General features: G+C 36.3%; 1 protein-coding gene and 2 non-coding genes across 3 annotated transcripts in view; 1 reads left to right on the top strand and 2 right to left on the bottom strand.

Moving 5' to 3' along the window:
- The window catches only part of LOC125238373 (soluble guanylate cyclase 88E), a 50,100-nt gene extending 37,738 nt beyond the window's left edge, over positions 1-12,362 (bottom strand). Inside the window, exon 1 of the mRNA XM_048145681.1 lies at positions 12,195-12,362. Within this exon, the coding sequence (XP_048001638.1) occupies positions 12,195-12,362 (168 nt within the window). The remainder of the gene's footprint in view (positions 1-12,194) is intronic.
- Positions 536-607, top strand: Trnaa-cgc. Its single transcript has one exon. It is a non-coding gene; the product is annotated as a tRNA-Ala (tRNA).
- Positions 885-958, bottom strand: Trnai-aau. Its single transcript has one exon. It is a non-coding gene; the product is annotated as a tRNA-Ile (tRNA).
- Positions 12,363-15,725: the final 3,363 nt, after the last annotated feature.

Below are 15,725 nucleotides of genomic sequence, written 5' to 3' on the forward strand. Positions count from 1 at the left end.
GTTTAAATCAATATAACGTCAAAATTCTCTAAAATTATGACGATTTTTAATTAACACGTGCAAAGTGGTGTGCGGTGCTATGTAGCTATAGCTACCCTATTAAATCACTGTCTACTTAGCTTGGTCAGGTTTTTTTAAGCGTTTAGTTTAGCGATGTAATGAAATAAATATGTCGGAGTTATTATAATTAAAGCACATTAACATTACGCGACCGTTCAAAATTTAACTTTTCGGTCATGCTCATGCACTACAACGACCATACCTAGAATAAAATATTCTATGCAATATTCATTGTACCATACAATTTTCTTAACGCCGTTATTATACAGGGGCTATATTAGGAATATTCCACTACCTAAAGTATGTATGTAAGTAGTTTATTATGTTTTTTTTTTATTTTAGTTGTTTCCTATTGATTGTAATTTGTATAGTAACCCAGTGTGACAACCGCCTTACATTCTAGCATAATAATCGACAAGTATCGGTTTGTGGAGAGCACACAACGTGACGCGTAATTTCGGCTTCCTCTTCAACCGGGGGTGTAACTCAGTGGTAGAGTGTCTGCTTCGCATGCTGAAAGTCCTGGGTTCAAATCCCAGCACCTCCAATGTGATAACTTTTTGCAAATTTTATTTATTCCTTTTTTCTTTTTTTTCTTTCAGTCAATCTTACTTTTTGGTACTGATAATCTTTTTTTAAATTAGTAGTATTATACGACGTAATAAATAACAATTACAAAAAATAATCTTTTTAGACGTGTTGTTCAAAAAATAATAAAATTGAAAACCACTACTATATTAATAAAATTCCATAAATATTATTAGAAAACTTTTTATTGAAAAAAGCGTTCATCAAAAAAATAATAAGAAAAGCAAAAAGAAGAGTGGCCCATGAGGGGATCGAACCCGCGACCTTCGCGTTATTAGCACGACGCTCTAACCAACTGAGCTAATGGGCCGTTGCGTAGCGGGGCGAAATATTCTATTAGTTGCCGTTCAACATAAATAGCATTACGTCTTCATACAAGTTTCGGATTAGGACATGTTTATATTTTTTTATAAATAATAATATAAATTATCTTATAATTTGTACGATTACCTAGATTTATAACTGAAATATTGACGAGTGACAGAGATGTATGGAAGAGATGTACTGGGATAAAAGGGCAAGAGAATGATGGTAGCTGCAAGTAGCGGTAAGTAATCAGTTTCTTTTATTTAAATCTAATTTCCTGTTTTTAAGGGTTAATTAATCCTATTTTCAAAGTGCTTGTTACGCCATCAAAAGATAATTTCTACAAAAATATGTCCTCGAAAAGTAATTAAAAGAAAAACATAATTCCACAGACACCCGACAACCATCTATTGTAATCAAAACAATGGACAAATAAAGGTTAATTGAAATGTAAAGACTACAAACGTCTTAATTACAAAACGCAAACTTCTTCGCAAATTAATACACACAAAACAATTTGTTCCGAGGTCAAACAACATGTTTTAATTGCGAGCGACACTACAATACAATAAATTGATAACTATTTGTACTTAATTGGGTAAGTAAATTTCCAAAATGGGTCAAGGCGTTTCCGTGCGAAGCGGAGGAATGTAGCATTATTAAAGCTACACAAGTTAGGAGAATACATTTTGTTGTTTTGGTGACCTTAAAGTAAGGTTTACTATTAACAATTAATTTTGTTGTGAAAATAAGAACAACCAAGCAGCAATTATTTGTTACTAAAATTGTACCAATAGGTGGCGCTACTTTATATAGCACAGCGCCATCTATTGCGCTTTTTGTGAGTGAAATGTATAACATCGCGCCATTTTTATAAGGGCTCAGTCCATACTAAGTGGCGCCATCTACAACAATAATGTGTGCAGCCTTTTGTTTTAGTTTTGTACAGAGTATTTTTCCGTTGTATGTGTCTCCTATGAGTTATGTATGAGTTTTATCTGGGGGGCGATTTTTGAATCTCGCATACGGGATTTTGTCACTAAAATACCGGTTGAAAACGGTGACTTGCTTATTGTTTTCAGTGACAATTTTCTGAACTCGAACGCGTGAGCGTGAGACTCAAAAATCGGCCCCCATGATTACAATAAGTAGAACACGATAATGGACTAAAATACAGTATTTATTTGGTTTTAAAATGTCTTGACCGAGACCGACTTAATCAATCATGCGCACTCTTTATTTGACTTTGTTTTGCTGACGTGCTCATATTGGGAATGAACTACATACACATATTATTATACTAATGTAGGTTCCAAATAGGTAGTAAGTATACAAATTTATTTGGTTGTCGAGTTTTGATGGATTGCTATGCATTAGGTATAAAAGTGTAATTTTTCAATTTAATGCATTTAGGACGGTTTTCAATAGCATAATATACCTGTATGTTTTTTTGTATTTAATTTAACCTAAATTGAAAGATACACATAATTTTCATAATGAAATTCATGTGATACGATATTATTTACCAGTCATCTATACAGTCAAAGTTCGATCTATTAGTCTATTGCAATACTTTTGAATCTCGAAATACATGAAAATAGAAAAAAAAAATATCATACAATTGTTCCCTAATCGACACAAGTATTTAAGTGCATTAGGGTAATTACGAATCACAGAAATCCTCGGGTAATTTCGAAAGGGGAATCTTGATATGATGGAAATAATGGTGGTTTTTATACGACTTTCGAAATTAGACGACTTTCGGAATTACCCTCTAATGCAACTTACCTAATCATATTTTAATCACAGTATAAATCTAATTTAAATCACAGTGAGATTGCAATACCCAATCATTAGCATCATATTGGTATTATATTTATCGATTCTGAATACGTCTATAGTTTTATTTTTAACCGCTTCAAGTTCGTTGAATCGCGATCAATCTTCTATACTTTTAGCCGCAAAATATACAGTTAAGTATATTTGCTGAATGACGAGTTCATTTATTTTCGATATGATGAATTAGGTTGGCCATTCTGATTTATTTTTAAATAGCGATTGCCCGCGGCTTCGCTTGCCTTAAATTGGAAAATTGCGGAAAGCTCCATACCAACTTCCACCCCTCATTTTAGGGAAGTGCATGGTTAAAAAGAGACAAAAAGTAGCCTATGTCACTCTCCATCCCGTCAACTATCTCCACTTAAAAAATCACGTCAATTCATCGCTCCGTTTTGCCGTGAAAGACGGACAAACAAACAGACACACACTTTCCCATTAAAATATTAAGTACTAGCTTTTGCCCGCGGCTTCGCTCGCGTTAGAAAGAGACAAAAAGTATCCTATGTCACTCTCTATCCCTTCAACTATCTCCACTTAAAAAATCACGACAATTCGTCGCTCCGTTTTGCCGTGAAGGACGGACAAACAAACAGACACACACACTTTCCCTTTTATAATATTAGTAAGGATTAGTAAGGATGGATACACTAATAACGGCATATTTAAAAATATTTTAAGCGGGTTACTCACGTATTAAGTCGATATAAGGCTCGACATGTTTCACTCTGTTTCCGTTTTCGTTTCCATTTTCATATTTTTAAATATGTCTGAGTCTCACGGGAGTTTTATAGTCAAAACACTAATAACGGGTTGAAAGAAATTAAAATTGATCGCAGCGTATTGCAGTGACAGATGGCCAGTCCATCCTCCACACTACAAGAACCATAATCGACTTTTAAGTATGACCCCTTCGGTGGCTATTTTCTGAGAAGGTAAAGGTGACTTATTCAACAAATTTTTGTGCCACATATTTATTTCTGTAGGTATCAATTCACGAGATTCAAGTTCTTCGAAGCCTTCTAAGAAAACATGTTTTTTAAGATTATTCCATTTCGATGATTTCGGAGTTTGTACATGTGATGGAAGGATAGAAAAATATATAAAAGGTATGAAAAATAGGATATTATTTTCTACTTAGAACAAAAAATTGTGAGATAAATTGCACTCTTTCGTTCACTAAATATTCCATTAAAAAAAAAAACTAAATCTTGTACCTAGTTTCTTAAATAATCTTGTATGTATGTACCATTTTAAAAATTGTGTCTTGCCCGTATATATGTCGCAGGGAAATGGTGAAAACAGAGATTAGATCAAACCTCTAAGGGATATGATCAAATCACGCAAGATGCCAATGGCGCATCCATTTCATCATTTCTCTAGAAAATTTCAGTCATTTGACTAAATCCCTGACTCTATTTAGTGAAATCACAAAATCGGCTAATAGACACGCCACGTTTCGTCCTTTCACTAGATTTGTTTAGGAATTTGATAAAATCCCTGAACCACGACAGTAAGTTACTAGGATAAGGACAATATTGAAGGAATTTAGTGTATTTCTATATTGACTCCATAATATTAGGTCAAGAAAAAGGTCGTTTAATAAGAATTTATAGACAATACGTTTACGGACCCCATGGCTATCTCATGGGAAATCTAAGGGGTAACCCTTCAATGTTATGTTATGGGTAATATATTTTGTGATCATACCGATAAATCACACTCTCACACTATTGGTTTTGATACTCGTTTGCTTCAGTTTGGCTGTTGGCGACTTTTCCCATAATAATGTAGTACCAAGTACATTACGATACAAGTGCGGAAAATAGGAATTTCGGAACGAGTAGCGATAAAAGATAATTCCCTCTTCGCACGTGTATCGTACGACGTTTTTCAGTATTCAGAGCAAACCCTTTTGACTAGGTACCTACTCGGACAATTGGCAAATCACTTTGTTCGCTAGAAGAATGTGAACTGGAATAGTTTCACAAATATACATTTAGAACTTTTTATCAATAACATACGTAAATACTTGTATTTATGAAACAAAAAATATAGGTACTTACCAATGGCGACGCGTGAAGATTTTCATAGGTAAAGCCGGAGGGGTTTATGGGATCTGTTTTGTATGGACTTCTACAGGCACTGCAGAATTTTAGGGAACCCGTTGGGAATCGAGTTGTATCGACGCTACGCCACTGACTTACTCAATCTCCCTGAACCCGTGTGGTGTGGTGACGGGTTAAGAATTTGTGTGTATGTGTGATGAACTAGCAATTACCTGTCACTGCAATATCACAATCTCTCTTTCAACCCGTTCTTTGCTAAGGGTGTAGTGCAGTTTCATCTCTGCTTACAGAGCTTACGATTTTTGGAAATACAGTCGTGAATGTATGTAAAATCTGAGTATTATTCCATATTAGTTTAAATAAATAATATCAGAACCAGCTACATAACAAGTATTTTGCAAAACAACAGATTATATTCGCCATACTTTTTTTAAAAAGTGATCCAAAGTTGGTGTCATACAACAAAATAATAAGCCCTTTCAAACGAGCTTTGTCCCACCTGTATACACTCATGGGACAAAATGCCCATTCTCCTTTATATATTCATCAGTTCCTCTTTATAAAAGAAGGGTATTGCATTATCCAATTTCCGCCTCCCAAATTCGACAAAAGCTGTCTTTTAATGTTTTACACGGGCCTTATTGCAATCTCCTTCATTTGTCATGGCAAGCGTCGAAAAGTTTTCAAAGTCACGGCCAGAGCCCCTAACATGAGTTTTTGATGTCTTAAGGTACGATACTTTTTTTTTATTAACTGTCATGTTAAAGATGAATGGCCCTCGCTAGGAATACGGGCGACCATTCAGGTACGATACTCGATAGTATAAAATTAATGAAGTTTTTGGCCGTAAGCAAAGACATGTAAAACTCCGTATATACAGATAAAGTCTGAGAAATAAACGTACATACCTCGGAACCATCAAGAAAATGTACGGTCAACAATTTGTTGATTATCGACAGATGACGCTACTATTAATATTTGACTATTTGACATATTTTGTATAATGTATATCAAGCAAAGAATATACCGGGATTAACAAAGCCAATACAAAAAAGTGTACCCCTGAAATGTTAGGCCTTTTAGGGATAAAACTAGATGGCGCTGTTTCGCAGCCTGGAAGTGGCAAGAATCATATTTTCCCCAAATATTTTTGCGCGTTTTTATTTTGGATAACAACAAATTACATATTTGTTTATTTTTAAATCATGATAACACGTCAATAGACATTTTGAAAAAGAAAATTGTAGGCATCATCAGTGTAGTTATGATAATATTTAATAGGTGGCGCTAAAAATGGAGGTACGATTCTTAGTACGAATATTCTAAATACTATATTAATAGTACATTACTACAGAGGCCGGGACAAAGGGGGTTGCCGGACGAAGACATATAGACGGATAGGTCTGAGGCGGGCAACCCCATTTCCCGCCGAGGTATGTATAGTGCTTTTCTCAAACATGGTATGAAATAAATAAAGTCTACTGAAAATAGTAACTTTGGATAGCTGTATCTCCTAAAGGGTGCGTCGTAGCGCAAAAATAATCGAATTTTCGTTCCCCTTTGCTACCCCGTATACGCTTATAAAAAAACAAAAAGTTAAAAAAAAACGAAAAAAAATTTTTTTGTATGAAAACGTAACCAAAATCAAATATTGTCTAGGGCCCGTACCAGTTGCAGTCGGCACGTCTATAAAGCCCCTTATAGTTTTTTTTTAATTGGCTGAATACCTGGATGTTATGTCACAATTATCTGTGTTTGGAAATTAAAAAAGAAGACTTTGCCGGCCTTGGCCTGCAAGGTTTGTATGAAATTCCATTATCTATCAATCGTCCTAGCCGCACCTGCATCGCCATACTTCGCTGCCAATTATAAGGCACATAACATCAATATTTCATACCATGTTTGAGAAAATCATCTTTGCTATAAAGGAATGGAAACCCATGGGTAGGGTTTGAGATACCTATTGAAGCTTTTCACGCCCACTGGCAACAAATCGAGAGAATCAGGGCTTAAACGAAGTTGAAATTACTTTTTCCACGGGGAAACATTGAACTTGTAATTGATTTTTCGTTATTTGTGGTAAGCGTGATGATTAGTTTCGGGTTGTATTTATACAGGGTGAAAATTAAATAGTGAACCGTAACATGTTTTTACATGCTGTTATTCAACATGCCTTGTATTGTGCCATGCCTTGTGCGTCAAAACTTAGAAGCTAAATTTGATCCACTTCCCGGTTTCCCATTGAGTTGAAAGTTTGCACACATATGTAAATCACGTGATAATGCAATATTATGGTATCATGGAGCTTGTCTTATGATGGAGCAGAAAGGTGGTCATAGGAACTCTGTTATGAAACGTCGTATCCCCATCGAGTAAGGGGACTTTAGAAATGTCTCGGAGAGCAGTAGATGACTGTTGAAAGAAAGGTACAGTCGGCAATAAAAGCGTGTGCCAAAAATGATTTTTTTGCTAAAAACTTATTCCTTCTGTAACAACAATTGAGGAATGAATATCCCGGGTGTCGCTTTCTTTTTTCCACTATTTTATTTTTACAATGTATTATAATATAACGCATGAAAATCCTAATCATTTACATACTTAAGACGACTTCCTATATAGCTACGCTAAGGAAAAATAAATATTTCATATTATTTTTAACCGTCGCCTCATATCTCAAGAAGGACGGTTATCAAGTCGTCTGTATGTTTTTATTTTTATTTTTTATGTTTGTTCCTCGATATCTCCGTCGTTCCTGGACCGATTTTGAAAATTTTTTTTTTGATTGAATGTATATACATACAGATTGGTCCCATTTTTCTCAGAACCCAGTTCTGATGATGGGATCCTGGAGAAATCGAGGGAACTCCTCAAATCTGAAAGGCATACATACGGTGATTTTTGTGTTAATAAAGGAACAGCATGCATTTAGGTACGGAACAGTGACATTTGGTGCAGTGGAACTGCTGATGATGGCCAGAACGGAACTCTTCAAATCTGAACGGCACGCTTATAGTGACTTGGGTATTTTTATACGAACAGCATGCACTTTCGTACAGAACAGTGACATTTGGTGCAGTGGAATTTCTGATGATGGTCAGAACCGAACTCCTCAAATCTGAACGGCACGCTTATAGTGACTTTGGTATTTTTATAAGAACAGCATGCACTTTCGTCCAGAACAGTGACATTTGGTGCAGTGGAACTGCTGATGATGGCCAGAACCAAACTCCTCAAATCTGAACGGCACGCTTATAGTGACTTTGCCATTTTTATAAGAACAGCATGCACTTTCGTCCAGAATAGTGACATTTGGTGCAGTGGAATTTCTGATGATGGTCAGAACCGAACTCCTCAAATCTGAACGGCACGCTTATAGTGACTTTGGTATTTTTATAAGAACATCATGCACTTTCGTTCAGAACAGTGACATTTGGTGCAGTGGAACTGCTGATGATGGCCAGAACCAAACTCCTCAAATCTGAACGGCACGCTTATAGTGACTTTGCCATTTTTATAAGAACAGCATGCACTTTCATCCAGAACAGTGACATTTGGTGCAGTGGAATTTCTGAAGATGGTCAGAACCGAACTCCTCAAATCTGAACGGCATACTTATAGTGACTTTGGTATTTTTATAAGAACAGCATGCACTTTCGTCCAGAACAGTGACATTTGGTGCAGTGGAACTGCTGATGATGGCCAGAACCAAACTCCTCAAACCTGAACGGCACACTCATAGTGACTTTGGTATTTTTGTAAGAAAAGCATGCATTTAAGTTCAGAACAGTGACATTTATTTAGTTATGTTTGTTAAGCATATGTTTTGAAGTCAAAGTTTGTCAAGCTTCGATTTCTTATAATATAATCGGATTCATGAGGAATTGAGGAAACTCCTCAAACCTTAACGTTATACGTATATTCATTTGTGTTTCCATCTAATAATTAAAGCATTAAAAGCAGTTTTAAAAAATACTTACACATTTCTACATAATTCAACATTCGCAAGTAGCTTTCACCAGAACCCGAAAGGCGACGGTTTTTTTTTTCTTAAAAATTATATGTTATTATACTGGCATTTCTTGTTTGACCCACGAGAATAATTCTCAAGCCAAGACTTCGTCGTATGTAATAATTACTTCAGAAATATTTCTCGACCTTATATAAAGGTCAAATTTTCTTTCCCAGCCAGTATTGTATTAATAAAATTTTGTATAAAGAATGGAAAATTCCATAAACAGTAAACATTCTAAACTAAAAATTCGCTTAAAACTTATTTCAATATCAAGTTATTACGATTACCATTTAAGTAAGTACCTATATTATTTTAGTGCCAGCTTCATTTTTATTAGGTACTTAACTAAACAAAGAACAATTATAAATTAAACAAAAATATTTTCGTAAAATTATGAACTTGAATCAAATGACAGTATATATTTAAATGTAAAAAAAATAATTTTGATAAAATCTTAATTAAATTGGCGAGAACAAATGAGATAATCTCGAACTCGAACTAATTTAAATATAAACGGGCCTATACAATTGTATTTTAATACAGTCTGCTATTTTCAATATTAGCGTAGGGGTGGGCCTTAATACGATAAAAAATATTTTTTTACGTTACTCGTGCCTAATGTATTTTTATACGCCGTGTTTGTTTTGTGTTCCGTTAAATTCGACACGTCGTTAGGATCATTATCATCGATTCACCCGGGATATCACTTTTTGTTAAGTTGGAATAATATTTTTTTCACCGTTTTTATACATAGTAAGTACCTACATTAATCAATGTGAGAGACCTTTAGGCACTGGTTGGGACAAGCCGCGGTGGCCGCGAGCTAGTAAGCTATGAGCTACCGGCTATAAAAATTAAAAAAAAAACCGGCCAAGTGCGAGTCGGACTCGCCCACCGAGGGTTCCGTACAAACTTTCTTTCAAACTACCTAGTAAAAATAATCTCATATTTTCATATAACTCTAATGACTTGACTAGAAGACAAAAGTATAGGCACTAATGAGTATTATTGTGTATAGCGCCATCTCCCGGTCAATTTGCTAACTAATTTGCGCGACCTGGTTTTTCAGGGATAATTCTTTATAATGTTAACCGATTTAAACAGTTTTTACTTTATTGGACAGAAGATGGTTTGCGTAACATCTCGTATTAATTTGAAGTACGATATACATCCGCAAGGGTGGGTAAATTGAAAGTAAAAATCTGAAAAGTTTTTTGTGAATTAAAAAAAAGTATTCAAAATACAAACACGATTATATTTTTCCTGTAATATTTAGCATAAAACCAATGTTTACTAAAATTTTCATAATTTTTCGTTGGAAAACTTCGGAGATAAGGGGGGGGGGGACGGCATTTTTTTTTACGTTTTCCTTCAAAATTCTTTTTTTTTTCCACAACAAAAAAAATATAAAAAATAGCTTATTTACGTTCAGTTTGAGCTCTTTCCAACGATACCCCACTTGACCTAGTAACTTGAAATTTACAGTTTGCCCCCCTTTCATTTTGGCCATTTTCTACAATTAAAATTAATATATTTAAAAAAATTATACTTTCTATTTGTAGAGGTTTACAATGTTCATAACTATTCCAAATTTCAAGTTGATAGCATTAGTAGTTCTCGAGATATTTAGGAATGTGACAGACGGACAGACAGAGTCGCACCATAAGGGTTCCTGTTGTACCTTTTTGGTACGGAACCCTAAAAACGAACAAAAGATAAGCACTGCCGTGCAAATAGAGGTACAAGATAGACACGGCGATATTTGTAGTTCACCGCTGGGCGAATAACTTTTGTTCGTTTTTAACCCCCGACGCAAAAACGACGGGGTGTTATAAGTTTGACGTGTCTGTCTGTCTGTCTATTTGTCTGTCTGTCTGTGTGTGTGTCTGTCTGTGGCATTGTAGCTCCCGAACGGATGGACCGATTTAGATTTAGTTCTTTTTGTCTGAAAGCCGAGTCAGTCGGGAGTGTTCTTAGCCATGTTTCATGAAAATCGGTCCACTACGCCGCGGTCGGGGGTTTTTTTTCAAAATTTTTGTAGTAGTTTACTAGCTCGCGGTGGGACCAGTGCCTTACAAATAAGATTCAAGTCTTCAAGTTCGTGTCAAGTACCACCCGTGTCAGCAGGTCAGCACCGACAGCACCGTGTTACTGCAATGTCACAATTTTGTTTTTTTTTTTTTCTTTCAACTCCTTAAAATTGCCAACAGCGGCACTGTAACTTGTGCAGTTTCATGTATTCTGCCTATCCTTATGGGAATACATCTCACGCTATTTCTCATATTAGTTTGATAGATAGACGAACCTAAAATATCTTATTAATCCTCTTTATTTATAAAGACGAGACGCGTGTCGAAATATTTATTATTTTCATTTATATTTGCTTTGATGTATCATCGTCATCGCGTTCCGATATTCGTAATATTGCTCAAGTTATGTAGGGTATTAATATACCCAGGTGTATTTTCTTATTAATTCCTCAAGCAAATTAAATAAATATTTCATAGATGTGTACTTGTGTAGACAGGTAAGTATGTATAGTTATACAAGTATAGTTTAAAGTAAAATTATCTAAAATAAGATATATTTTAAATTATTGACTAGGAAGTCAGAAAGATGGCGCTGAATGTATACGGGCAATTTCTTACTTTGTTTTCTTACTAACTGTGATAGATACATTATACGGTAGGTACCCTCTAATCTGTAAACTGTACATTTTTCTCCGAATATTGAAGTCGGTCTATTATATTACGAGAACTAAATAAATAGAACTTTTGTAACTTTTTAGTATTGGCACAGATTTGGCTTCAACTTACTCCTCGATGAAAAGGAAAGAAGTTTCGAACCCAAATAATATACAATCTCAATAAAACTGTCAATAGCGCAATGAAGAAATCTTTGCTCCATGTACAGCGCCAGCTCTTGTGACTGAACAGTGAACAATTTCACAAAACAATTCTGAACCCTTATATACAATCCCGATAAACAAATCAATAGCGCGATGTAGAAATTTCCGCTCAATGTACAGCGCCATCTCTCGTGACATTCAGTAAACTAACATGAAAGCAGCCTTACTTCCTGACGAACCTTCTTGGTAGGTCTGCCGGATTTATCCCGCCATGTTTTCTTTAACTATTGCTTCGGGAATTTCGGAATTTGTCATTAATTTACTGTAAGTATCTACCTAGTTACCTAACTCGTTCGCCCTGTGATGAATGTATCCCAAATCCTTATATACAATCCAAATAAAAATTTCAATAGCGCGATGTAGAAATCTCCGTCACGGGTACAGCGCCATCTCTCGTGACATTCAGTAAACTTACCTCCTGGGCTTTCTTGGCAAGCCTGGTGATGAGGTTCTCAGGGTACACCTGGTGGACTGAGAACGAGGGTTGCTCCACGCCGGCCTGCCTCCGGATATCCTCCCAGCGTTCCTCGCCGTAGGTTTGTCGGATGTACTCCGCCATGTTTTCTAGAAGTAGCCCGTACATTTTGAGGCCTGGGGACAAATATATGTTTTGAGCAAGGATAATTTATATAGGATTGACAATCTTCATACTAAGAATCGTACTTCAATCTTTTAGCGCCACCTATTAAATAGTGTCATAACTCCACTGATGATGGCTATAATTTCTTTTTCACCACATCAACTGATAAAGGCTTACTTTGCTATTCGAAAACAGATAGCAAAATTGTATTTTATCCACAAGAGTGCAAAGTAATTTCGTACAAATTTTAACTTGATATCTTGAGCTGGCTGGTAGAAATTACCTATAAATGATGATTTTGAATTATAAATATTGAACAAATTGATAGATTTGATTTAGTTTGATGTTTTATAGTCAGTATTTCGTTCGTGTTGGTGTGGTGTAAAATTTGGTGTTCCACTCGGCGGCAAAGTTTGTTTAACCTTCGTGCTTTGCAACCCTCGCAACGCTCAAGATTCCACTTTTTGAACCACTCGCTACGCTCGCGGTTCAATATTGGAATGTTTCGCCTGCTCGGGCTTCAATATTGGCACGTGCGGTTAAACAACAACTTTGCCCCCTTGTAAAACAAATAACTATTTTTCAAAATGTGTATTGATGTGATATCATGACATTGAAATATAGGAATGTATACCTATGTCATTTGTTCTTATAAAAATGAAAACACGATATATAATATGATTTTTGCCACTTCTAAAAGGCCCATACATTTCAGGGGTATCACTTTATTGTATGGGCTTTGTCAATCCCGGTATAGATAGGTATACGTCCTTGTTGTAGGGTTATATTACATAGCAGTGGCGGGGCGTGAAAAATTTCGTTGGTAAAGCCGGAGGGGTTTTTGGAATCTGTTTTGTATGGGCTTCTACAGATTCTAGAGAATTTAGGGAACCCGTTGGGAATCGAGTTGTATCGACGCTCCGCCACTGTTACATAGGTAAGTGTTTTAAATGATTGGGTTGGCCACGTCTATCGCAAGCATCCGGATAGGTGGACTAACATAGCAACCAAGTGGATGCCAACGAAAAAGCCTGGACGGGGTAGACCCAGGCAAAGATGGCAGGTCGACCTTGACGCCTTCCGGAATAACTAGTCCGTAGAGACGGAGAAACGTCCATCTTCATGATGAGACAGGGGAGAGGACTTTGCCAAGCAGTGCGACACTCAAATAGGCAAAATAAAAAAAAAAGTTTTTTCATTATGGTTTTCTTATACAGGTGTAATTTTTATAATCGGAAATATTTAAGGACAACACATTGTTATGGTTTCAGTATCAGCTACAACCTAAATTTCCATAAATTACTTATACACAGTTACAGGGTAAAAAATATAAATATACATATCAAATGCTTGCTGCATTATTAATATCTGTATTTATCTTATATCTTTAAACGAGCAATTCTTGTATATTTATTTATTTATTTATATATTTATTTATACTGACGATCTCGGAAATTAACCGCTCTAACGATTTCGCTGAAATTTGTTATGTGGGGGTTTTTGGGGTGAAAAATCGGTCTAACTTATCCTTAGGTCCCGGAAAACGCGACTTTTCGAGTTTTCATGTGTTTTTCTTCGCGCGCCATCTCGTGTGCAGTAGTTGTACTGTTAAGACAGAATTCTTTCGGTCGATGTAAGTACTATTTATTGCAAACACTAGATGGCGACACAGGTCAAGGCTAAAATGAATAGAAAAATACACTGAGTTTTTGTGGCGAATCGCGCGCCATCTCGTGTGGAGTAGTTGTGTTGTTAAGGCTGAGAATTCTTTCGCTCGATGTAGGTACTATTCATTTTTGAACTAGATGGCGACACATGTCAAGGATACGAAACAGAACCGAGCGAAGCTCGGTCGCCCAGATATTTGTGTTTTATACATATATAAGCATCGTTAAACTAAATTGTAATATTTCACGTCTATTCAATTGCTCTAAAATTTTTAATGGATTCTATTATTAGGTAAAATAAAAGTGACAGCTGGTAACTAGAGCTACCAAAAGCAACTGAGAGTAAAACAATTTCATTGTAAAGTAAGTATTAAATACCAATATTACTTCCAAAAGTCGGAAACACAAACGGAAATCATTCCTCTGCCGGCCTTTTTTTTTTAAGGAGGGGAAATGCTTTACGCATACCATCCCAGGCGTAGGTACCGGCCTGGAATGGTTATGTGGGACTCCCATATAGGCTAATGAGACCCATGGTTTACCCACTAAAACCCCTCGATTGCCGCCTCAGGGCTAGAGGACGAGGTCGCAGGCACGTTTCGGCACTCCTCGGCAACTTTCGGCACTCCTCCGCAACAAAAGAGTTCCGTTCGTGGGAAGCGAACCCGGGCCGCTCGCTTAGCCGCCGAGCACTTGCACCCCTAGTCCAAACCAGCTGACAAAAGCAGTGACTCCATTTGTCAGATTTCTGCTCGTTTTTTTTATGAGATAGGAGGTGTTCCGTATTTTTATGAGTACGCACAAGTATTACATTTTTTTTATGTCTTAATTTTAAATCGATTAAAACTTAGTCGAATAGCAGATTTCAAAACGGGACAAACCTAAAACAGAACGCTTTTATCAAAGCGAGCAACACTGAAGCTCAGTGTTACCACACACACTTCTTCTAAACTGAACCTAACCGCCGCTAGCTCGCTCCTCGGAAGCTTGAGCCTATAATTATTATAAAATACGCTGCAGCCACGAATCACAAGGAGATTTCTACGTGCCACACAGCCTGTGGACATATGTCTAAAATATCGAAGGATTGGGGGCCCCCTGGAAGCTGGCATTCAGAACCACATCAGGTGAGTCCTATTATATTTGAAGTCTGCTAGATTTCTCACACAAAATTAGTTTTCGAGCCGGATACCACTCTGGTATCTGGCATTTTATTAATTTTCTTGTGATATTTGTGCGAACTTGTAGTAAAATTTCCAATTTCCTTGTTCCGTAAGTTAGCGAGAATCTACCTCCACTTATAAATACAAATATCGAGTTTCCGATCGCGTCGGACGACATTTCCTAAAAATACCGATACGTATAGTTAGATCTCAACGAGACGATTCTAATTATATATAGTTTCATAGGGTTTTGAGCATTTTTTGCGAAATTACATTCGTTTATATTTCCGTCGAGCGGGCGGTAGGTGTGCGCGCGTCGAATCGCCCATTGCATACCTAGGTCTAATTAAAATATTATATTTTGTCGCAATTCCTTTCTTTCATTTTGTACAACGTACATTATATAAGCATTTAGTATTTGCGTACTAAATTGTAATTTTATGGTTCTGATATAACGTATCAGAAAACCAAGTTAATCGGTGCTGTCACAATACAGTATCGAGTAAAACTGTCGCTCGTATTACGTACGGCACAGG

This window comes from Leguminivora glycinivorella, chromosome 23, assembly GCF_023078275.1.
Source record: "Leguminivora glycinivorella isolate SPB_JAAS2020 chromosome 23, LegGlyc_1.1, whole genome shotgun sequence".
In the NCBI taxonomy this organism is placed as follows: Eukaryota; Metazoa; Arthropoda; class Insecta; order Lepidoptera; family Tortricidae; genus Leguminivora; species Leguminivora glycinivorella.